This window comes from Gopherus evgoodei, chromosome 3 (genome assembly GCF_007399415.2).
Source record: "Gopherus evgoodei ecotype Sinaloan lineage chromosome 3, rGopEvg1_v1.p, whole genome shotgun sequence".
NCBI lineage: Eukaryota > Metazoa > Chordata > Testudines > Testudinidae > Gopherus > Gopherus evgoodei.
In genome coordinates this window covers 222,113,946-222,137,562 of record NC_044324.1, presented here as the reverse complement: position 1 = coordinate 222,137,562, position 23,617 = coordinate 222,113,946, and the positions used below count along the sequence as shown (strand labels likewise).

General features: G+C 53.7%; 2 protein-coding genes across 8 annotated transcripts in view; one reads left to right on the top strand and one right to left on the bottom strand.

Annotated features, from left to right (window-relative positions):
- PEX6 (peroxisomal biogenesis factor 6) overlaps nucleotides 1-21,761 on the bottom strand; it is a 30,021-nt gene extending 8,260 nt beyond the window's left edge. For 6 of the 7 annotated variants that reach the window (XM_030558188.1, XM_030558190.1, XM_030558195.1 and 3 more), the window contains exons 1-13: nucleotides 20,751-21,761; nucleotides 20,000-20,163; nucleotides 16,435-16,518; nucleotides 14,672-14,774; nucleotides 14,000-14,136; nucleotides 13,566-13,677; nucleotides 10,343-10,551; nucleotides 9,421-9,616; nucleotides 8,751-8,827; nucleotides 8,126-8,258; nucleotides 5,412-5,617; nucleotides 5,241-5,302; nucleotides 1,192-1,300 (exon numbers count right to left, since the gene is read on the bottom strand). In XM_030558188.1, the coding sequence (XP_030414048.1) occupies nucleotides 1,192-1,300; nucleotides 5,241-5,302; nucleotides 5,412-5,617; nucleotides 8,126-8,258; nucleotides 8,751-8,827; nucleotides 9,421-9,616; nucleotides 10,343-10,551; nucleotides 13,566-13,677; nucleotides 14,000-14,136; nucleotides 14,672-14,774; nucleotides 16,435-16,518; nucleotides 20,000-20,163; nucleotides 20,751-21,659 (2,501 nt within the window). In that variant the 5' untranslated portion in view covers nucleotides 21,660-21,761. The remainder of the gene's footprint in view (nucleotides 1-1,191; nucleotides 1,301-5,240; nucleotides 5,303-5,411; nucleotides 5,618-8,125; nucleotides 8,259-8,750; nucleotides 8,828-9,420; nucleotides 9,617-10,342; nucleotides 10,552-13,565; nucleotides 13,678-13,999; nucleotides 14,137-14,671; nucleotides 14,775-16,434; nucleotides 16,519-19,999; nucleotides 20,164-20,750) is intronic. The other variant, XM_030558189.1, reaches the window with a different exon arrangement.
- Nucleotides 21,762-21,907: 146 nt separating this feature from the next.
- On the top strand, nucleotides 21,908-23,463 carry LOC115649322. The gene is made up of 2 exons (XM_030558201.1): nucleotides 21,908-22,833; nucleotides 22,873-23,463. The coding sequence occupies exons 1-2, from the start codon at nucleotides 22,284-22,286 to the stop codon at nucleotides 22,956-22,958; spliced, it is 636 nt and encodes a 211-aa protein (XP_030414061.1). The 5' UTR covers nucleotides 21,908-22,283; the 3' UTR covers nucleotides 22,959-23,463.
- Nucleotides 23,464-23,617: the final 154 nt, after the last annotated feature.

Genomic DNA, 23,617 nt, shown 5'->3' with positions numbered 1-23,617 from the left:
CCTAGGAGACAAAGGCAGAACGTGATCCAGTGGCTGGACAAATCCAGACTGGAAATAAGGCACACGTTTAACAGTGAGTGTAATTAACCATTGGAACAACTTACCCAGCCCGCGCTGGATTCTCCATCACTGACAATTTTTAAACCAAGACTGGACGTGTTTCTAAAAGCTCTGCAACAGGAATTGCTCTGGGGCAGGTCTCTGGCCTGGGCTCTACAAGAGGTCAGACTAGCCGATCACAATGCATCCTTCTGGCCTCGGGATCTCGGAACCTGCCCCCCAGGGTACTCTGTGTAACGAGCTCTCCTGCAAGGCACCGCTGGCAGTCAGACCCGTGTGCACCCCACAGGGACTCAGGCGCGCTGTGACTGGCAGACACTGCAGCATCAGGCCTCTGGATACCCTGCTGTGTCTATACTCTATTTCTAGGCTACCCTCAAGCCTGTGGCTGCATTGTCACGCTCAGCCAAGCACAGCCACAACACCTTCATAACGCTTCACGTTACATCTCACTCTGCTCAGCTGAGCCTGGCACACATTCACCGGCAGAGGCATGTGCTCCCCCCAAATCTCACCTACAGGCCTCTGGCTGCACCCCGCTGGGCTGCAGGAACTTGCAGTCAGGCCTGCGCTTGCCCTGCTGTGAGATTCTGCTGACACATGAAAGGCGTTCGGCGCCTCACACAGCACTCCTGGCCCTGAAGCGCTTCCCAGCCGACAGAGGGAAAGGAACAAGACATGGTTATGAGCTCCGCAGTGAGGGCTCTTTGTGGGCAAGGCCTGTGTCTTCATACACGTCTGCACAGCAGCCTGAATGCGGATCCTGACTGAGGGGGACAGAGAAGCCCATGGCAGGCAGGAAGCTATTCCAGGCTGTAAGTCTTGGAGAGGGCTCTGTCATTTTAGTAAATGTTTGGCCCACACCCAGCACCAGGAGAGCCTGATCTCAGCTGGAGGCTTACTCAGGATTTACTACAAAAAGTAACAGACAATGACAACGCCCCACATGTGGGGCAGTGTGAAAGCAGGTGTCAAGCCCACTGCGGTGAAGGAGAGGACTGGAAGGGGCAGAGAGGCAAAGAGTGAGAGTCTCCCCTCCAAGCTGCGTGTGCCCGGCCCTGCCATCCATGTATCAAATCACTCAGAATCCTAATGTAGCTACCAAAACAGAAGGGCACAGCAAGCACTCACCTGTCCATAACTCCGCCGGAGTCTCCGCTCCGTCCCCGGTTGGGTGCCAAGGAATCCAGTTCATCAAAGAAGATAATGCAGGGGGCAGCTGCCCGGGCTCTGGCAAACACTAGGAGGAAAGACACACGCAGAGCATGGGCACCCAAGAAAGGCTGCACAGAGAGAACTGACACAGTGGGGAGACCCCATCCAGCAAGCAGCCCAGAGTGGGAGGAAAAGAGAGTTACCTTTTCCGTAACGGGTGTTCTTCGAGATGTGATGCTCGCGTCCATTCAAGGAGGCACCAGAGCCAGTCCCCTACGGACACTGCTGAGGGAAAATCTTCCAGCACTGGTGCAATGTGGTAAGCGCACACATGTAAACCGAATGGACATGAGCAATCACTCAAAGAACCATTACACCGGAAAATGGCTGGATCCTGCTTTGCAGACACACACTCCTCAGCCCAGAACTCTGCCAGCTCTCCTGGAACGTGACAGAATATGCCCACAGCTGTTTGGGGAGGAGGCTGCTTGGCAGATAGAAACAGGGCATCTACTCCAGGCACTGGACAAGTGCACGAGACAAGTCAGAAAGTACAAAGAGAAGAGGGCAGCTATGCAGGCGGCACCCTGGGACTGCTACCCACTATTACTGTTATTTATTAGGTGTATTATGGTAGCGTCTAGCAGCCCATCATGGACCAGGGCCACACTGCGCTAGGTGCTGTATAAACACAGGACAAAGAGACAGCCCCTGCCCCAAGGCGCTTACAGTCCAAGTATAAGACAGGAGACAACAGATGGAGATAGACAGGGGTGTGCAAGGAAACAATGCGGTGAGGCACGACTGTGTAAATAGACCACACAGACACGGGGGAGGAGGGGGGAGCGGTAGCTCCCACAGGCAGAGAGACCAATGGGATGGCAGCAGATGGCACGTTAGCACCATGATTTTTCGTTCTTTTCTCTTTTTTTGGTGGGTTTAGTTAGCAGGGGATCAGCTAAATGGAAAGAAACGGAAGGGGGCGAGGGCCGGGGAGGAGGAGCAGTGTGGTGTGAAGCCGTGCCCCAGCCCTCCCTCACACAGCCCTCCAGCACAGGGCAGAGAGAGTTGGAGAAATCTCAGCCCTTTTGCCTGGACTGTCCAGAGGCTCCTGCTTTGTCTGCTCCTGTCCCCACCAGCTGGAGACACTAGCTGGCTCCTGCAGGGAAAAGAGGCACCATCTGTCTGCTAATGGCCCATAGTGGGGGGGGTGTCTTTACAGCAAAAAGGCTCCTCTCACCACTCCCTCAGCCACCTTTGTCCTTTCATCCACCTGTTGGGTCTTATCACAGAGCCAGTCTGCAAGCTCTGCAGCAGCAACTGGCTTCCTGTGACATGTCTGGACACACCCGGACACTGGGGCCCTAAGCCTAGGGACTGCCGCAACAGAAACAGCAGCAGTAACGGAGAGGGGCCTGGGAAGAGCATGGAGCACAGCTGGGTGTGATTACAGAGCTGTGACAATCAGGGTCCAGACACCCCAAGGGGAGAACAGCAGGTCTGAACCCAGAGAATGAGCAATTGGTCATATATAACGTGACTGTATATAAAATATGGCAAGTCGGGTCTTTTTTGAAACCTTGTAATGTTCATAACTTGCTGGTCATTATGAGATATGTAGGCAGATAGTGGCTATGAATCTATGTCTTTAAGTATATAAAAACTGTGCTCATAACCTGTACTACAATTTCAAATACACCTCACAGCCGGGAGGGGTGCTGTCCAGGAAATGCTGGATCCCCTCTACGATGAGGGTACACATGGGAACTGTCCAGGAAATACCTTACCTTAGAAAAGGGAATTGAGTTAATATAGAAGCGTGAAACCTGCAGCGGCCTCTTTATGTTTATTTTCTGTGGGTCATGCATGTGTTTGCTTTCCCTATTTCATCTTCCAATTGGGGGCTTTCCCATTAAATCAACCTTGTTTGTTTTTAGCCTATGCAGGTCTCTGGTGCGCAAACTTCACGGAGCAGGCGTGCCAAAGTGAACTGATAGCTGGGGGCAGGTTTCACTCCTTCAGGGGTGACAAACCAGAGAGGGAAAGTCCAAGTGTCTGGTAGTTAGGAACTTGGGGAAGAGGGACTTCGGGAGACTGGGGACCAGAAGGGTTCTTGGGGTCACCCTGCCAGGAGTAATGAGGCTGGTGGAAGCTCAGGTGAGACTTTTGTGCTTGTGGGCTGGCTCCTGGGGCCCACAGCAAAAGAGCATGAAGGCCCCCAGCATCACAGGGCAGGCAACGACAGAACCCCTCCTTGGTCAGGGTGAGCCCCAAACACGCAGAAGAGTTTTGCAAGGGATGTTGTGATAACTGGGCCTACAAATTTACCGTATTGTGAGCTCAGCTTGAAGTGAGTGAAAATTCACAGAGCACGATGATAACCTAGAACAGTCAATGTTGATGGGAAAAGGTGTCAAAACGAGACAGAAAGAACACAAAGTCCTACTGATATAATTCAAGGACTGTGTTGAGATCACGCCAGATAAACAAGAGATGTGACAGACCAACAATCAATTGGTGTGTTGGAAGTGTTTGGACACAATCCAGAATTGGTGTGTTGGAAATGAGATCCAGTAAGTGGACAAAATGGTGTGGGAGAGCTACTCGCTTTTGGGAAAATAAGCAGAGGCGAAAGCAAACTCAACAAGTGCTGACAGAAAAAAAGCAGCACCTGTCTGCCAACAGCTGCTCCAGAAAGCTTCACCATCATGATTGCCATTCCAGAGTGTCTCCTGGGACTCCAGGATCCAGCAGGACACCATGGTGCCTCCTTCACCCTAATCCTGAGATAGGTCCTGATCAGACCAGGCTAGAGAGGGAGCCAGATAACGTCACCATCCCCACCGGCTCTGACTAGATCTCAAACACCGCCTGGGATTTGAGACTGTCACCTCCCCTGCCTCCCGCTGTGTGTTCTTTTCCTTCCCCACCATATCCCTTCTCTCTTTCCTTTGCCTTCTGCCTAATGAGCGTCTGGCTTAGTCGGCCAAGACTGCATATTTTGCAACACTTCAGCAAGCCCTTGACCAGAAAGAGGCAGCTAAAGCAATGTCCTAAACAGCCCAATGCTGATCAGACCAGGTGCTGGGCCAGAGTTTTCCCAGCAGCGAGGCTGCAAGTAAGAGTTAGCACCAGAGACAGAAGCTGCATTTTCTGTATTTGCTGCTCTCTTCCCTCCCCTCTTGGGCATGTGTCCTGTTTTGCCTTTTAAGAAATGGGATCAGACTTTAACCATTACAGCGCCAGTGCAGCTCAGCGAGCTGGTTCTGTTTTCCCCAAGGACAGCGAGACGGCCAAACAAGGGAGACGGTCTCTCTCCAGCTAAAGGGAAAGGCAACAGGGGCGTCATTAAAATGAGAGCCTGACTTAATACTTGACATTTCAAATGCTTGACGGTTTTCCTATCTCTTTAATAGATGGTCATAAGGCTGTTTGATGGTGTGTCTACCGTGGCTCTGGCCAGGCAAAGGTCTCTGTATGCCAAAGCCCTGACCCTGTTTAGTGCGGTTTAATGCTGGACAGTTTCAGGGTCATGTTAGCACCTTTGACTCTCTGAGTCCATTGAATTACTACAGCAGGGACATCAGGCAGCTGGAAGCAGGAGCAGGCTGGGAGCCAATGGAGACATTCCAGGAAGAGACGTGATGAGTGCGGTGGCAGATTAGAGGAGAGGCAAGGAGCAGGGAGGCCCAGTCAAGAGCCATTATGGACATCAAGGCTAGAGATGGCCAAGGTCTGGAGAGCCAGGACAATGAAGAGAGTAGATGGGACGAGAGAGAGAAGTAGGGTGTCAGACAGAGGTGGGACGAGGGATGCTGAGCCAGCTGGCCCAGGACACAGGCCAGATTGGTCCGCTGTCCCCAGCAGCCTCGCTGTGGGCAGAAGTTTGTTGGATGAGCAATAGGGCCAAATTCTATCCCCTTCCTCCTACACCGAGGAGGAGAATCAGGCTCCCGGAGCACAGAGTCGTTCTGCCAGCCATGTGCTGAGTGCCCAGAGCCCCAGGAGCTGAGGCTGCCACTCACCTTGGCGCACATTCCCTTCGCTCTGCCCCACGTACATGTTAATGAGCTCCGGCCCTTTCACACTGCAAGGGAGAGAGCAGGGACCCAGTTATACCGGCCCTGGGCACAGGAGCCCCAGCCACACCGCACAGGACCAGCACCCCACCCCGGGAAAGGCCAACCCCTCCTCACCTGAGGAACGTCATGGTGCACTCCGTGGCCACAGCTTTGGCAAGCAAGGTCTTTCCTGTCCCAGGAGGCCCATAGAGCAGAAGGCCAGAGCGGCGCAGCCCCACAGACAGTAGCTCCGGGTGCTCCAGAGGCAGCTGGATGGTGTCCAGGATGTCCTTCTTCGCTTCCTGGAGCCCGCCGATGTCCTGCCAGGTGACCGCGGGGATCTGCAGTGAGACCAACAGCCCAGTCACCCACTTCATCCCCAGCCCAGAGCCGGCTTGCTCCAGGACTCTGGCTGGCAGCTGTGCAAACAGGGCATGCTGACCCCCCACTCCACGTGCTCCCTGCCTGGTGTGCATGGTGTACATCCCTGATCTGACTGCACCCCCTTCTCTCACCCCCTCACCGCTCCCAAACTCCAGCCCATCATCTCAGACTCCTCCACAGCTCTCAGCCCCCTCCTGCACTGCCTCAAAGGTCATACCACCCTCCGCTTCACGCCCTCCTTCACAGAGCACTCCTCCCTGCTGCTCTACCCTGTCCTTGAAAATCCAGCCTCCCCCACCAGCCCCATGGCCAAACCCTGGCCTGTGCTCACCCTGCTGCCTGGACCAGCTCACCCATTCTTCAGACCCTTTCACTGGCTTCTCTTGCCTTCCACATCGGATTCATGCCCCTGACCCTGCCTCGGCCCACGACTCCTTCTTTCATTCCACCAAGACTCCCTCCTCCCAGAGCTGTGCCGTGCCCCCACTTTCCAGGTGGCCACTTCCACCCGGAACTCTCGCCCTCTCCCTGCTCAAATCTCACTGAAAACTGACTTCTCCTAAGGAGGAAACGATGGCTGTGTATGAGCTGCTCCTTGAGAAGCCCCCTCCCCGGGGCGCTGGGTGTCTGAATGGCAAGCTCCCAGAGACAAGGGCTGTTCTGCGCAGGGCCAAGCACACTGCCTGCTTTCCAGACACACAGCTGGAACAGTAACTGGAGGGAACAAAATGTTGCAGGTGCTCAGCGCACCATCTGCATGACAAACACATGGAGAGTGGGAGTGGCTGCAGGGTCACTGACTAGTCCCACCACTGGCTGCAGTGTCCTTGTAGCTGCCTTGGTCCCAGGACATTAGAGACACAAGGTGGGGGAAGGAATCTCTTCTACTGGACCAATTTCTGTCAGTGAGAGAGACAAGCTGCACTGGCCTGCTAAACCCAGGGTTGTGAGTTCAATCCTTGAGGGGGCCATTTAGGGAACTGGGGTAAAAATCTGGGGATCGGTCCTGCTTTGAGCAGGGGGTTGGACTAGATACCTCCTGAGGTCCCTTCCCACTCTGATATTCTATGAGTCTAAGCTTTGCTCTTGTTCTGGTCTGGGAAACTAACTCAAGTGTCACTGCTAAATTCAAGGTGGATCCGATTGTTCAGAATACGCGGTTAACACAAATTTCAAGAGACCGCTCAAGGTGAAGTGGCCTGTGAACACTCCTCCAGTCACTGGCGAGAACTAGTGGGTTACAGATTGTTGTAATAAGCCGTAAGTCAGGGCGGGCAAACTTTTTGGCCTGAGGGCCACATTGGGTTTCTGAAATTGTATGGAGGGCCATTAGGGGAGGCTGTGCCTCCCCAAACAGCCACATGTGGCCCGGCCCCAGCCCTCGCCCACTATCCAACCCCCTCTATTTCTTGTCCCCTGACAGCCCCCCTGGGACTGCTGCTCCATCCAACCCCCCCTGTTCCCCGATGCCCCCCTCCCCCCAGAACCTCTGCCCCCATTCAACCCCCCCATTCCCCAACGGCCCCCCGGGACTCCTGCCCCCTCCAACCCCTCCTGTTCCCCGACGCATTCCCGCCCCCAGGACCCCTGCCCCTATTCAACTCCTCTGTTCCCCACCCTCCGACTGCCCCGACCCCTATCCACACCCCCGCCCTCTGACCACCATCCCAAACTCCCCTGCCCTCTATCCAACCCTCCCTTCCCCTTACCACGCTGCCTGGAGCACCGGTGGCTGGCGGCACAACAGCCATGCTGCCCAGCTGGAGCCAGCCATGCCCCGCGCAGGACAGAGATCGGGGCAGGCTCCAGCTCTGCAGTTGCGCTGCCCCAGGAGCTCGCTGCCCGGTTGCCCGAAGCACTGTGCAGGCAGCAGAGCGAGCTGAGGTTGGCTGCGGGGGGAGGAGGAACAGCAGGAGAGGGCCCGGGGGCAGCTCCCAGGCCAGGACCTCAGAGGCCGGGCAGGAGGGGCCCGTGGGCCGGATGTGGCCTGCGGGCCGTAGTTTGCCCACTTCTGCTATAAGTTAGTGTCTCTGCTCAATCCATGGTTTTTAGAGTCTAGCTCCCAGGCCTATCTTCGGAGGTGCTGTGCAGGTTTCCTTTGAGGATGAGGACTGAGAGGTCGGGTATAGAGGGATCCCTCTGTGAAAAGTGTTCACCCACAGGGGATAGGGTGTTTTTGTCATTTTTCTGCATGAGTTCATTCAAGAGCAGACACTCCGAGCAGTCATGGAGTAGAAATCCCAGCCTGGCACCCAGCCTGCTGGTCTCTGAGTGGGGAGTGCAGTGCGGGAGAGACCCCCGCGTGGCTGTTGCTAATCAGGGCTCCGCGAGTGACCATCAGGTGCCTGTCTACTGAAGCGCGGCTTTATGTCCTGAGGGATGGGCTGAGGGCCATTCAAACTGACCTGGCAAGCTGCACAGATACCAGAGCCTTGTATCTTTTCCCCCTGCTCAGTGGGTCATACCTTTGGGGCTCCAACTGCCTGCGAATGAGTCTCATGCAGCTGATCCAATGCAATGTTGAAATCTTCTGCGAGAACAGGGAACCCAGCAGCACAAAAATCTCTCTCCTCGTCCTCACTCAGCCCCCCTGGGAAACTGGCCACAGAGAAGGGGAAAAGTCTACATCTGTTCTCTTCACACGCTCAATTCACCACAAATAGCACCTCTCTCCCTGTGCTGTCCCCACCACCCCTGCCCCTTCCTGCTAGTCCCTGCACAGTCCCCACTGCCCCAGAGCTGGCACAGTCTCAGCCTCGCTCCTGCTAGTCACTGCATCTCCTTCACTGCACTGTCTCAACCATGGCCACAATCACTGCCCCAGCACTGTCACTGCACATAGTCACTGCACCTACATCGATGTACTTTGTCCCCACCGCCAAGTAGTCTTTGCCATGTCTCCACCACGGGGCTGTCTTGATCACAGACACATTCACTGCATGTGCTCCCACCTCCCATAGGAAAGAGGATGAAATACGGCATCTTTCCACCAGCGGAAATGGAGCTTTTCGTTCCCAATAATTAATGTTCTGGATACAAGCAGGCCCGCTGCAAGTTCACAGATTACCACTCACAGGCCCATCTACTTACCTTGAGGTTAAGATCCTGGTGCAAGCTGCCCGGCCTCCTTGGGCCAGCAAAGCGCAGAAATCTCCCAGCACAAACCCCTGTGAACATAGAAACAAAACCCGTGTCCAATGGTGAAGAGCATCCGTGCCACTGTGCACACTGGAACCAAGGTCAGCCTGCTTCTCTGACAGGGAGGTGGGAAGAGATTTAATGCAAAAAATCTAAATGACTGCAACACTGAAGCTGCACAGTAAAAGCCACTAACATTAATGACAGGCCAAGGACATTCAGGCTCCAGGAGCAACACAAACCCAGCCATGCTGCACAGCCTGCATGCTACACACACAGACTGCTCCCACGATGCAGCACCCCGACCCACAAGCCAGTGCATGGGGTGGGGCCTGCCTCCTCCCCAACTGTCCTCACCCATGTGATCAATTTGCCTCCCTGCCCAGGGGAGAAGAGCACCTCCTGCCCAGGCCCCACGAGGTGTGGGGAGACTTCCTCCCCAGAGGCTACTCTATTGAGGCTCCCTGAGGACCATCATCTATGTCCATTTTCAAGGCTCAAGCTGCCATCATTTCTGCAGCGTGGTGACTGATGGACTAGTCAGAGGAGCTCAGAACAGCCTTCTTGCCTAGTCACGTGACAGGGCCGCCCTCCCCCCATGCCACAGACAGCCTGCACTCACTGCACTTCTCCGCGCTAGTTTGGCCAGGCTCACTTCCTTGCCCAACAGAAGGCTGGCAGTGAGCGTGCTCAGCATGGCCTTCCGCTGCTCTTCCGATGGGGCGTGGACCGTCACCTCATGCAGGAAAGCTGTCTGCACGTCTGCCAGGACGTCCTGAGGCCGGCACGTGGTGGCAACCACCAGGACAGGGTAACCGCTGAGACACAAACACACCGGAGAAAGAAGAGCTGTCAGGCACGCAGCAGAGAACCTGCAAACAACATCCACGGTGGCCACACAGCCACCAACCCCACTCAAAGCTCCTCTGCCTCGCACAGGCACATTTGCACATCAGCACAGTCTGCTGCAAGACGTGCCTCATTGTGCCGGGCAGAGCTGCAGTTCTGAGTGCCGCCTGGGAGACTACTTCTACTCCACCTGTTCAGGTTAACCCCACAGCACTCTGCCCCCAGGCGCCTGCAAGCTCGCCCACAAGTCACAGAGACCCCCACCAGTGACATCACTTCTTCCCTCCCCATGTCTCCCAGCCCTCTGTTCTTGTGCCACGCCCCACAGCTCCTGTTACCTGCCGTCAATCTCACAAGCATCCCATTGCTCCAGTTTCCATCATATCCTGCAGCTCTGGCTTTGCATCACCCCAGATATGTAATGTCTCATCGGAGCCAACCCAGGGAACTAAAACAAGATCCTCTCAGCCCCAGAGGCCAAATCTAATTCCCCATGTGCCAGGGCTGCTCTGCTGGCAAACCCTGGAGGCTTTTTGAAATAAACTGAGCAAGCCTGGGAAATTACTCCAAAGCCCAGTGGGATGTTCTGGAAGCGAGTGCCTAGACACTGCAGTGGTTGCTGTCCCAGGGATCACAGAGGCATAGAGGGCAAGGGCCTCAGCTGCAAGCTGGCAGTGTCCAGGGACAGTCCATACCTAGATCCCGCATCTCCTTCCAGGAGGAGGTGCCTTAGTGTAGCAGTGACTCTGGAGTCCTCTCCCAGCCCATCCCGGTCTCGTCCCAGTAGCTCGATGTCCTTCAGCAGGAGCACACAAGGCCGGAAGAGTTCAGCCTGTGCAAAGGCAGATTGCAGCTTCATCTCTGTAGCTCCACTAGTGTCTCCACACAAACTAACGCAGTCCACCTGCAGGAAACCAACCGAGAACACAGAGATTGTAGTGGGCTGCAATGCTGAGGCGAGGGGGGCAGACCCTGCAGAGAGGAACAAAGGAGCAAACACGAGTTCTCCATTAGAAATTCACAGCAAGGAGCTGACACAGCTGGATGCTGGCAGGGTAATCCCAGGGCCAGCACCAGAGAGAAGAGGCAGCAACCGGGACACAGAACGGCCACTGAGGCCAAAGCAGAAAGTGTGCGAAGGGGGTGCAGTCAGCTCATGGATGGGAGAGCTGTGGGGGAGGCCCAGGAGGGTGAAGGAACATGGCAGCTGGGAGAGGCAGTAAGAAGAGCAGAGGGAAAGGTATCTGAGCCACTTGGTCAAAGCACCGACAACAGGTCTAGGGAAAGGAGAAGAAGCAGGCAGAAAAGACGAGAGGTGGACAGAGGCCCAGCCGCTGACCAAACAGCAAACACTGAAAGGAGCCACCAGGGAGGGAGAGGAAACCAGTGACCTCGGTGGGTGACTCTGTAAGGTCTGAGACCTTTTTCTGCAGCAAGCAGCAGCAGCCAGATTAGGGCAGCAGCAGCCAGGAACTAAGAAGCAGAGAGTCACATCCTCACTTTCTATCTAAATTGCATTAAAACAATGTAATATCAGGCTGTTACGAAGGCTCCTGTCCCAATAGCACCCACCACTACCAGACAAAGAAACAGGTGTTAAGATGGTTAAAGAAAACAATTTGACAGCATCTGTCTGACAAGGAATCACTTATTGATCAGCTGTAATTGTGAAATCTCTACTTCTATTGTTTGGCCTTTACAGTCCCCACTTCTCTATGGGTTATCTGTAGGGTCTGTCTTGTTCTTTCATTGGTTCTGTCTTCTCCGTAACTAATTTTTTACAATATTTAAATCAACTAAGATGGTGAGATGTGATTGGTTAAAGAATTGTTTTGTAATGGGCTAGGATTGGGGGAAATATTGGTTTGAGGACTACAGTTTACAGTGATTGGTTACGGGACAGCTAAGCAGGACCCAAGTTTAAACTATATAAATTGGAGTCCAAAAGGAACTCCAGGACACAGCTCCAAGATCAGAGCAGTCAGACCTCAACACCCTGCCAACCACACTGTGCAGAAGCTGGTGGAGCCCAGGATGATCTAATCCTGACTGGTCACCAGGAAAAGTTCAGCTGCCTTATTGGCAGTGGTGCGCATTGCATGCTAGCGTGTGGGTTCTGTCTGGTAACTGTTAATAAATAGAGGTTAAGGATGTTACTGGGTAAGGCTCGCTCACTGGTAAAAGGCCCCGCAAACCCGCAGAAGATTACGCCTTGAGCCCTAAGAACCAGGTAAGAGTGACCCTGAGCCCTAAGAACTAGAAAAGGGTGAGGGTGCCTAAATTAACCAGGTTATGCCTTGAGCCCATGGAAGGGTAAAGGTGGGTACCCTAGACGTGTAGGTAACAACTCCACAGTGGGAAATGCAGCTTGAAGGTGCCAAGAGAAAGGGTCTGCAAGAGGGACCTAGCATGCCCTGAAGAATACTGGAAATTTCCACTAACTCTATTCACATAGGAACAAATGGTGTAAGTGAAGGATATTCAACAGATCTCCTGGGACCTGGGAAAAAGCTGAAGATGGAGGCTGATGCAGGCGATCCTCTCTGACGTCCTTCCCATGCCACGTGTGATTGGAGCCCAGCTGTTGGTGTTGGGAGCAGGGGGTCCAATTCATGGAGCATCAGAAGGAACTCAACAGATCAGGCAGTCTCCACTTACAGAGACGGGGCTACACAAGTCTAGGGTCAGAGCTAACATGCTGCAGTTCTAAGTGCTGGGCAGGCTTCGGGTAGGGAGGGGGGAAGTTTCCATTTAACACAAGTAACCTGGGATGTATTTCCCATTTAAAGAGCAAATGGAGCTATTCTGCAAGAGAAGAGGCAGACCAGGTGTGGGGGTGGCAGAGGGCAGAAATGCACTACAGCCTATGGAGGAGAAGTTATTATCGCTACATTATGGTGATTACGGCCAAGTGGGCGTAACTGAATCCCATGGGGATGACTCAGAACTGGAGTGTCAGTGTAAAGGGGTGCATATTCTCTCTCGGAGAGAGAAGGGAGGGTAACTAAGCCAGGTTTGTACAATGGGGCAGTGAAGGAGGTGCTGGTGAAAACCTGGGTGATGAGGAGAGAGATCAAACCCTCCCTGCACCAGCTGTCACTGAAGGGGGAGTACTCCCGCAGCCTGGGGTTATGAATGTATGTGTTTATGTATATAGAAAACTGCACTCAAATAGTGGTACGACTTCAGCATCACCTCACAACAGGGCGGTGAAGCAGACAGCAGGACGGGCTACCATCCCAACCAGGGGAGACTGGCTTTGAGCAAGCAGTCATTGTCCACGCCAGGAAAAAACAACAAGGAACCATCAAAACGATGGGAACAGCTTGAAACTGAAATGAAAACCCCAGTCTTCGAAAACAAAGGCAGGAGGGAGTTTTCCCCCCTTTGAGTGTCTATAGTGACTGAAGAAAAAAACTGTAACCCCATCTAAAATGGAAGGGATTTGAACTTAAATTTATCCAGAAGTAGTGGATGGTCTCCAGGTGGAGAGAGAGGAGAGAAAGAGAGATTAATAAAATGTTCAGAAACCTAGAGTTCGGAACAGGAGCTTTTACTAAAATAAAATCAAACACACATTTTGGTGGCAGACCAAACTCAGCCAAATTAGAATGGAAACTTTGTGGCAATCTCAGTTCTGGAGATGACGTGGGGCAAGGGTGATGTGCACACGTCCATGGAGCGCGGGGTAGGGCACCAAGGAAACCAGCTGCACAGGAGCTAGAGAGAAGGGAGAGAACATGGGGTAGAGTTGCTAGGACCAGGGGCAGAGGAGACAGGTCTAGGGGAGAGGAAGTGGCTCTTGGGTGTTATTTCACATGCTTATTGGTAGCTCAGCACCTGTGTTGGAGAAAACTCTTGGAATTCTCTACACGTGGCAAGTCTCCCAACCAACTGATCCCCAACTAAAAGAATTACCTTGAACAGGTGAAGATTGAGGCAACTACATGCAGCTCTGACAGCCGTCAGCTTCCCCCCACCACTGGGTCCCGCCAGCAGAACGCTGTCTGTTCCACGTAGCGCAGTCCCCCTGGAACACAAAGGAAGCTGCTATCCTCATCACCACAGAGCGGGTGGACCCCGCTCACTCACTGGCATGTTATTACCACTGCAGTGAGACTCCAGCACCAGAGAGATTCTGCGCCAAACCCCAGCACCTCTGCAAGCAAAGACTCCTCAGAAACTATGGGATCCAAACACCTGCAACTCTTGCCAAAGACAACCAGTGTTCTGGGTAATGCCGTAGAGCGAAAACCAACCCGCAACACAAAACAGCCCCGTGCTGAAGAGCCCTTCCTCACAGCAGATGGAACGCCCCAGTACAAGGGAGCTGTGTAACAGTGTGACCTTACCTGCTGTTCAGATGAGGCCGGAGAGCATCACAGAGCTGCGTCACCACATCAGAGAGCCCGGCGGGAGACAGACTGCTCCAAAACCCATGGCCACCACGGCTTGGGGAAGATGGCACAGCGCTGTTCGTTGAACCCACCTGCGAAGCAGGAAATAATAACTCTTTCCAACCACACCTCAGAAGGGATGTCTTCTCAAGTCACCCAGCATCCCCTAAAGCAGCGGTTCTCACACTTCATTGCACCATGACCTCCTTCTGACAACAAAAATTACCCGACCCCAGGACGGGGGACGGAAAACTGAGCCTGCCGAAGCCCTGCCACCCTGGGTGGGGGGCCAAAACCGAAGTCCAAGGGCTTCAGTCCCAGCTAGGGGGCCTGTACCCTGAGCCCCATTGCCCTGGGCAGAGGAGCTCGGGCTTCGGCCCTGGGCAGAGGGTCCTGGGCTTCAGCTTCAGTTCTGGGCCCCAGCAAGACTAACACCAGCCCTGGTGACCCCATTAAAATAGGGTCCCGACCCCCAGTTTGAGAACTGCTTCCCGAAAGCACCTGTCCGTGGAGTAGAGCCATGAGCCTCTTCCATGGCCATTCAGTGTTCCTACCTCATCCTGGCCGTGCGATCTTAGCCTCACACATCTCCTGTAGACCCTCCTCGGCCTCCTGCTGACAACTTACCAGGTACAGCGATGTGTTCTGGATGTCAGCCAGGTACCCCACAGACTGCTCTCCTTCCGCCACCCCTACAATCTTCTTCACCATGAAGTACAGCTCCGGCCAGCTACAGGAAGAGAAGCAGCCTGAATCCCAGCAGCCAAGGCCTCAGAAGCAGGATGAACTTTTCCTCACCAGGAGGCAATTGGGTCCTCTAGGCCCCCTGGTTACACACATCATAAACCAGAATGGAGGAGGGCACAACGAGATTGTGTCCAGGGCCGGCTTTAGCCCATTCCTCGGAATCAGGCCCCACACCGAAGAGGGCCCCGCTCCGGGGGTCTTCGGCAGCATTTTGGGCATTTCAGCAGCAGGGGGTCCTTTGGTGCCGCAGAAGACCTGGAGTGGACCCCCTGCTGCCGAAGTGCTGCCGAAGCCTCGGATCGCCGCCAAGTATTCCATTCGGGCCCCACAGGCCATAAAGCCAGCCCTGACTGCGTCCCCTCCCCTCCCAGCTGGCAGACAGTGGGAAAGTATCTGTCCGTAAGCATTCTGTACTATTTGAGCCTTTTGCACATTCTGTTGCTTAATAATCCCACTGTCGACATGGGGCTTAGGTCAGTAAAACTACATTGCTCCGGAGCGTGGATATTTCACACCCTTGAGCAACACAGTTACACCGATATAGGCCTGCAGCATAAACCAGACCTGAGAAACAAGTCTGCTCCGAGAGTATGTATCCTTTGCACAAAAATACCACACCAAAGACTTGTTTTGTTTTGTCCACCTTTAAAAAAAGGTGTCTTGGCTGGTCTGAAAAGCACTCCACCGCACACACTCAAACAATCAGCTGTCTCTGTAGTCAGAACCACCACCTCCGCACAGAACTGTGCACGTGCTAAGGCAACGGAGACTGTGGTAACCTACACACTCTCGACAGAGAGCGTCATGAACAAGATGATGATGATGTCGTCACCAACACTATTACATTTCGATGATATCTGTACACATTCATTGCTAGATTTTGTTTTACCTGTTAGAAAGTTGTTGTGATGCTTTGAGGTAAAGAAAAAAATCCATTTTTACGTCTTGAAATAATATACAGAGTCACTAAACTGACAGAAACTAACGCAAATATTTCCAAGTGGTCATTTTAATATTTTGACGATGGCACGGTTTATCCCTGTTTCTATGGCAACAGAACCACTTGAGCGCTTCACATCAGACTTCATCTTAAAGTAGACACAATAGAGCTTTCAAATGAGGTATGATGTGCACATGTACAGAGAAGATACATTTAGTCACCCAAATTGGTGGTATCTGCCCCTCAGCTATATAAATTAAACCCAAAAAAAGACCCTCTTGCAGCAGAATCAGACCATCCACATGGGGAAATATACCAGTGTAACTCCAGAGGTTTAAATTCACACCTTAGTTTATACCATTATAATATTCCCACTTAGACAAGCCCAAACATCTACTTCAATCTGCTTTGCTGTCACTGAACAGCTGCAGTGCACTCCTCCCTCTCCTTCACTTCTCTCCCTCTTGCGTTCTCTTTTCCCCACCAGTTTCTCTCAGAGGGCTGCTTTTCTGAATTGATGTGTAACTGCATACCCACCTAAAATTCCACACAAACTTTTAATCCAAAAATACCCCAACAACAGACCAACTCTGAGCTCCAGGGACAGATCAGAAAAGACTACCACCTGGCTTCAACTGAGCCAGAAGGGAAAAGCAGTTCCTTTCACAGCTGCCTGAAAAAGCATAGGGAGATCACAGCATACCTAAGAAATTTCTCTGAATTTCCTTCCAAGAACTCAGGATGTCCAGCTGTCGGAATACACAGGATATCATCCTCCTGGACCAACCTGCAACAAAGCAATAGCCATGATGAATGATCAGCTCTCTTAGGTTGTGCAGTCATCCACATCCGCAGAATATTAAACCAGTGAGAAATAATAAATCAATCCATCAGCAGCGCTATCTTTATCTGAGCAAGAAGGGGAAAAGCCATTCAAACCCATCAAGTGTGTCTCTCTACTCTTAAAAACTCAGACAACTGGCTTAAAACACCAGATTTAGCACTTGCATGTTCCTGAGTGGACAGCAAGCAGGCAGATGCATCTAGACTCCTGTATGGGGAATCCAGCTTTACCATGTTTGAAGAATTTGGTGTGGAAATAGAGATATTGTTGGTATTTTAAGAACTTGTTAGATAAACAGGCATGATCTAGGAAAACTTAATCCTGCCTCAGAGCAGGGACTGGATGAGATGACCTCCCGAAGTCCCTTCCAGCCTGACATTTCTCTGATTCTATTTTTTTCTATTCAGCATCATAGGGCTGCACAGCACCTTACAGACAAAGTGAGAGCTCCTGCCCTCCTGAACTTACAGTCTCACATAGACATCCTATAAGAGGGTATGATGACAAAGAAGGGATCAGGGTGGGGGGAGGGAAGTGTTACATGAGAGAAAGAGCACGAGAGACCATGAGAGCCAGTAAACAGGGAAGTGTTGTAAGGGAATTCTCCAGACGCAGAGAGAGACTACTGGGACCTGTAATGGCCAACATATTCATAAATGATCTGGAAAAGGGAGTGAATGGTGAGGTGGAAAAATCTGCAGATGATACAAATTACTGAAAATAGTTAAGTCCAAAGCTGGTTGTGAAGAGTTACAAAGGGATCTCACTAAATTGGGTGACTGGGCAACAAAATAGCAGATGAAATTCAATGCCGATAAATGCAAAGTGATGCACATTGGAAAACATAATCCCAACTACATATACAAAATGATGGGTCTAAATTAACTGTTACAACTCAAGAAAGAGATCTTGGAGTCACTGTGGATTGTTCTCTGAAAACATCTGCTCAATGTGCAGCGGCTGTCAAAAACACTAACAATGTTAGACACCAATAAGGGATAGATAATACGACAGAAAATATCATAATGGCACTATACAAATCCATGGTACGTCCATATCTTGAATACTGCCTGCAGTGCTGGTCGCCCCATCTCATAAAAGATATATTAGAATTGGAAAAGGTTCAGAGGAGGGCAACCAAACTGATCCAGGGTATAGAACAGGGTTCATATGAGGAGAGATTTACAGAGGCTAGGATTGTTCTGTCTTAGAAAAGAGACGACTAAGGGGGGGTATGTTAGAGGTCTATAAAATCATGACCGGGGTGCAGAAAGTGAATAGAGAAGCATTATTTACCTTTTTGCATAACACTAGAACCAGAGGTCATGTGATGAAATTAACAGGCAGTACGTTTAAAATAAACATAAGTAAGTATTTTTTCATACAATGCACAGTCAACCTGTGGAACTTGTTGCCATAGGATGCTGTGAAGGCCAAAAGTATAACCAGGTTCAAAAAAGAATTCATGGAGAATAGGTCCATCAATGGCTATTGGTTAAAATGGTCAGGGACAGAACTCCATGGTCTGGGTATCCCTAAACCTCTCACTGCCAGAAGCTCGGACTGGACAAGAAGGGATGAATCACTCTATAACTGCCCTGTTCTATTCATTCCATCCAAAGCATCTGGCACTGGCCACTGTCAGAAGACAGAATATTGGGCTAGAGGGACCCAGTATGGCTGCTCTTATAACAAACAGTTACTCACTGGATTTTTTTTAAATTAAGTTTAATATCGGTTTTACAAACAGTGCCCAGAATGAAGACGTCTGGAAAGGGCCAGCAGCAGAAGTTTCTATCTTCAATGGACATGGAGAACAATCAATCACTGTCCTCCGTATAACAGCCCGTAACATATTTGAAGACTTATCAGATTCCCATTCAGTCTTCTTTTCTCAAGACCAGACATAGATTCATAGACTCTAGGACTGGAAGGGACCTCAAGAGGTCATCGAGTCCAGTCCCCTGCCCTCATAGCAATACCAAATACTGTCTAGACCATCCCTGATAAACATTTATCTAACCTACTCTTAAATATCTCCAGAGATGGAGATTCCACAACCTCCCTAGGCAATTTATTCCAGTGTTTAACCACCCTGACAGTTAGGAACTTTTTCCTAATGTCCAACCTAAATCTCCCTTGCTGCAGTTTAAGCCCATTGCTTCTTGTTCTATCATAAGAGGCTAAGGTGAAGAAGTTTTCTTCCTCCTCCTGAAAACACCCTTTTAGATACCTGAAAACTGCTATCATGTCCCCTCTCAGTCTTCTCTTTTCCAAACTAAACAAACCCAATTCTTTCAGCCTTCCTTCATAGGTCATGTTCTCAAGACCTTGAATCATTCTTGTTGCTCTTCTCTGGACCCTCTCCAATTTCTCCACATCTTTCTTGAAATGCGGTGCCCAGAACTGGACACAATACTCCAGTTGAGGCCTAACCAGCGCAGAGTAAAGCGGAAGAATGACTTCTCGTGTCTTGCTCACAACACACCTGTTAATGCATCCCAGAATCACATTTGCTTTTTCTGCAACAGCATCACACTGTTGACTCATATTAAGCTTGTGGTCTACTATGACCCCTAGATCTCTTTCTGCCATTCTCCTTCCTAGACAGTCTCTTCCCATTCTGTATGTGTGAAACTGATTGTTCCTTCCTAAGTGGAGCACTTTGCATTTGTCTTTATTAAACTTCATCTGGTTTACCTCAGACCATTTCTCCAATTTGTCCAGATCATTTTGAATGTTGACCCTGTCCTCCAAAGCAGTTGCAGTCCCTCCCGGTTTGGTATCGTCTGCAAACTTAATAAGTGTACTTTCTATGCCAGCATCTAAGTCGTTGATGAAGATATTGAACAGAGCCGATCCCAAAACAGACTCCTGAGGAACCCCATGCCCAGTTTTTTTTAAACCTTTCTTCATATCATTTTTGCTGCTCTCCTCTGGACTCTCTGCAGGATGGCCAGGTCTTTCCTAAAGCGTGCCACTCAGACTGGACACAGGCCTCACCAGTGCCGAGCAGAGCGGGACAATGACCTCCCATGTGTTACAGACAACACTCCAGTGGAAGGGAATACCCAGGAATGATTTGAAGGAGGAGATTGAGGAAGCTTAGCACAAGGTTGGGGGATATCCCAGAGGGAGGAAGTAGCATGGATCGACAGTGGAAACAGTTCTCAGTACATGCCCTAGGCTATTTTCCTGAGTTAAGCAGGCAGCACTGTGAGATGTTCCAAATATTCCCAGGTTAGTCTGTGACCGTTCTCAGTGAGCATTGATGGGTTTAGTCAACTGTGCAATGGGTACTTTAGAGGTGTACTGCTCACTATGTACTTACGAAGCAGCGATAAACATGGCATTGAGATGCTCCCTTCTTCCTAGGGTGATTAAAGGGACAAAAATAAAGTGTCATGTTTACCAAAAGTCTAACCTGGGAGTTTGGAAGTGCTGGTGGAGAATACTGTCATAGACTCCTCTGGTGCTGTAGGCTGGTGAGGAGACAATCTCTATGTGCAGTTCCTTCGCAAAGGGCGGAATGGATAGCAAGGACCGACTTCCTTGTCTCTTTTCCATACCAGGAGCTTCCCCATACCTCTGCAAAGGAAATAATGGCGCAGTGGAGCCTTAATGGAGCTGTATTGCCACTAGGAAGTCATGACCCACTTGTCCTCAACTTCCAGATGGCAACAACCCACAGGGCAAGCCCTCTTCCCCCCAAACACTGCTGAAAACCTGCTCTACCTTCTCCACTGAACAGCAGCTCCTCCCCAAGGCAACCAGGGTGGTGCCACTGCAGAACTCCCACCAACTCTGGCTGAAGCATCAACTATACCTGGGACTTTAGCCACTCTCCACTGTCACTCCCACACCTGCCTTGCCAAGGGCTTCCCCGGCAAACCAGCCGCCAGCTCATTCCTTTCCCACAGAGGTACCTGACCTTCCTCCACCCACCCAGCCTCCCAAACGCTTCTCCATCGACAGGATCCCTGGGAGATGGCTGGCCACCCACTCCCCGGAGCCCCGCCAGCCACCTTGCCAACACCTCTCCCAGCCGCCAGCCAGGCTCCTCCACCCCGCAGTGCCTGCACCCACCCCACACCCGGCTGGCTGCCTGGGGATCTCCCCGGCCCCCCATCTCCGCGCTCTGCCAAGCCCTGGCGGGCCGAGACCCAGCGCGGTACCTGGATGAGCAGGTGGCTCCCGCCCAGCGGGTCGCAGGCCAGGTTGAAGGCCAGCGCAGCCGGGATGACGGCCGAGCCCTCCGGGGGGTCCTGGGGCTCCTGCGGGAAGTCCCAGCGGGGATGCAGGGCCAGCACGGCCGCCAGGTGCGCCTCGCCGGGCCCGGCCTCGCCCTCCCGCCGCAGCCGCACCCACTCGCCCTGGAAGAGCCCGAGGCCGCGCAGGCAGCGCCGGGTCACCCACAGCGCCGCGCCCGCTCCGGCCCCGGGCTCGGCCGCCAGCCCCCAGGGCGCCGGGTCCCCGCGCAGCGCCCGCAGCCGGGCCGGGGCCCCTGCGCCCCGCGCGAACCGGGACACCAGCGGCGGCGGCCCCGGGCCCGGCGCGGGGGCCCCACGCTCCGGCCGCAGCTCGGTCAGCGCCAGCCGCGTCCCCGCGCCCAGCAGCCCCTGCAGCGCCGGCCGCGCCTCTAGCAGCAGCGGCCCCGGCCCCGGCCCCGGCAGCGCCTCGCCCCGCCGCGCCAGCCCCAGCCCCGGCCCCGGCCCCGGCCCCGGCCCCGCGCCCAGCAGCGCCCAGCCCAGCGCCGGCGGCCGCCGCACCGGCCACAGCGCCACCCGCCGCCCCGCCGCCAGCCCCAGCCGCCGCCGCCAGCCGCCGCGCAGCCACAGCTCGGCGCCGCCGCCCGGCCCGCCCGCCAGCAGCGCCGCGCTCAGCAGCGCCGGCTGGGCCCCGGGCCGGCCCGCGGGCCGCACCGCCAGCACCAGCGCCGGCCCGCCCGCCCCGCGCAGCCGCGCCGCCAGCGGGGCCGGGGCCAGCAGCACCGCCACCCCCGGGGGCAGCTCCGCGGGCAGGGCGTCCAGGGGCCGCACCACCGCCAGCGCCATAGAGCCAGCGGAGAGCGGCCTCTCTACCATCGAGAGCGAGCGCAGAGCGGCGCCTCGGCATCATAGAGAGCGAGCGCAGAGCGGCCCTTCAGAGCCAGGACCATGGAGAGCGAGCGCAGAGCGGCGCCTCAGCATCATAGAGAGCGAGCGCAGAGCGGCCCTTCAGAGCCAGGACCATGGAGAGCGAGCGCAGACCGCCCCCTCTCTAACATAGAGAGCGAGCGCAGAGCGGCGCCTCGGCACCATAGAGACCGAGCGCAGAGCGGCCCTTCAGAGCCAGGACGATGGAGACCGAGCACAGACCGCCCTCTATCTACCATAGAGAGCGAGCGCAGAGCAACCCCTCTCTACCATAGAGAGCGAGCGCAGAGCGCCCCACCAGACCCAGGCCCATGCAGAGCGAGCGCAGAGCGGCCCCTCGGTACCACAGAGAGCGAGCGCAGAGCGGCCCTGCCAGGACCAGGACCAGGGAGAGCAGGGGCAGAGCAGATCTTTGACAAGGCCCGACGGGAACAGCCCCTGCTCCCCGCACAGCCAGGGCCAGCGGCAGCTGGAGCGGAGCGGCTCGTTGCGGTCCCAGCGATCACGGCCACTGTGCCTAGGGCCGAGCGTCCCGCCCTTGCAGGATGCCTGTAGCCTCAGCGGTGTCTGGCCATGGACCAGGGCTCCGATGCGCTAGGCGCTGCACAGACACGGGACAAAGACACGGGCTCCGATGCGCTAGGCGCTGCACAGACACGGGACAAAGACACGGGCTCCGATGCGCTAGGCGCTGCACAGACACGGGATAAAGACACGAGCGTTGCGCTAGGAGCTGCACAGACACTGGACAAAGACATGGGCTCCGTTGCGCTAGGCGCTGCACAGACACGGGACAAAGACACGGGCTCCGTTGCGCTAGGAGCTGCACAGACACGGGACAAAGACACAGGCTCCGATGCGCTAGGAGCTGCACAGACACGGGACAAAGACACGGGCTCCGTTGCGCTAGGCGCTGCACAGACACGGGACAAAGACGGGCTCCGTTGCGCTAGGAGCTGCACAGGGGACAAAGACGGGCTCCGATGCGCTAGGCGCTGCACAGACACGGGACAAAGACACGGGCTCCATTGCGCTAGGCGCTGCACAGGGGACAAAGACACAGGCTCCGATGCGCTAGGAGCTGCACTGACACGGGACAAAGACACGGGCTCCGTTGCGCTAGGCGCTGCACAGGGGACAAAGATGGTCTCTGATGCGCTAGGCGCTGCACAGACACGGGACAAAGACACGGGCTCCGTTGCGCTAGGCGCTGCACAGGGGACAAAGACACGGACTCCGTTGCGCTAGGCGCTGCACAGACACGGGACAAAGACACGGGCTCCGTTGCGCTAGGCGCTGCACAGGGGACAAAAACACGGGCTCCGTTGCGCTAGGCGCTGCACTGACACAGGATAAAGACACGGGCTCCGTTGCGCTATGCACTGCACAAACACCAGAGGAAGAAATAGCCATAACACAGCTGCCAATCTAGTGGGAATCAGGAGGACAGAGGGGTGTAATAGACACGTGGGATCAGTCAGTGGAAGGAAACAGCGAGGCATAAGAAGCAGCTGTCCCAACTCACTAGCTGCCAAGCCTTTGTCTGTAGCCCCAACTGCAGAAGATTTCATAGACTTTAAGGTCAGAAGGTACCGTTATGATCGTCTAGTCCGACCTCCTGCACAACGCAGGCCATAGAATCTCACCCACCCACTCCTGAAACAAACCCCTATCCTATGTCGGAGCCACTGAAGTCCTCAAATGGTGGTTTAAAGACTTCAAGGTGCAGAGACTCCTCCAGCAAGTGACCTGTTCCCCATGCTACAGAGGAAGGCAAAACAAAAAACAGGGCCTCTGCCAATCTTCCCTGGGGGAAAATTCCTTCCCAACCCCAGATATGGCGATCAGCTAAACCCTGAGTGTGTGGACAAGATTCACCAACCAGACACCCAGGATAGAATTCTCTG

What these genes read in the sequence shown, in the direction of transcription:
- LOC115649322 (XM_030558201.1), top strand. Translation starts at nt 22,284, where the DNA reads ATGGACCAGGGCTCCGATGCGCTAGGCGCTGCACAGACACGGGACAAA. An exon ending in CACGGGCTCCGTTGCGCTAG is followed by an intron (nt 22,834 to 22,872) that starts GCGCTGCACAGG and finishes CTGATGCGCTAG; the next exon opens with GCGCTGCACAGACACGGGAC.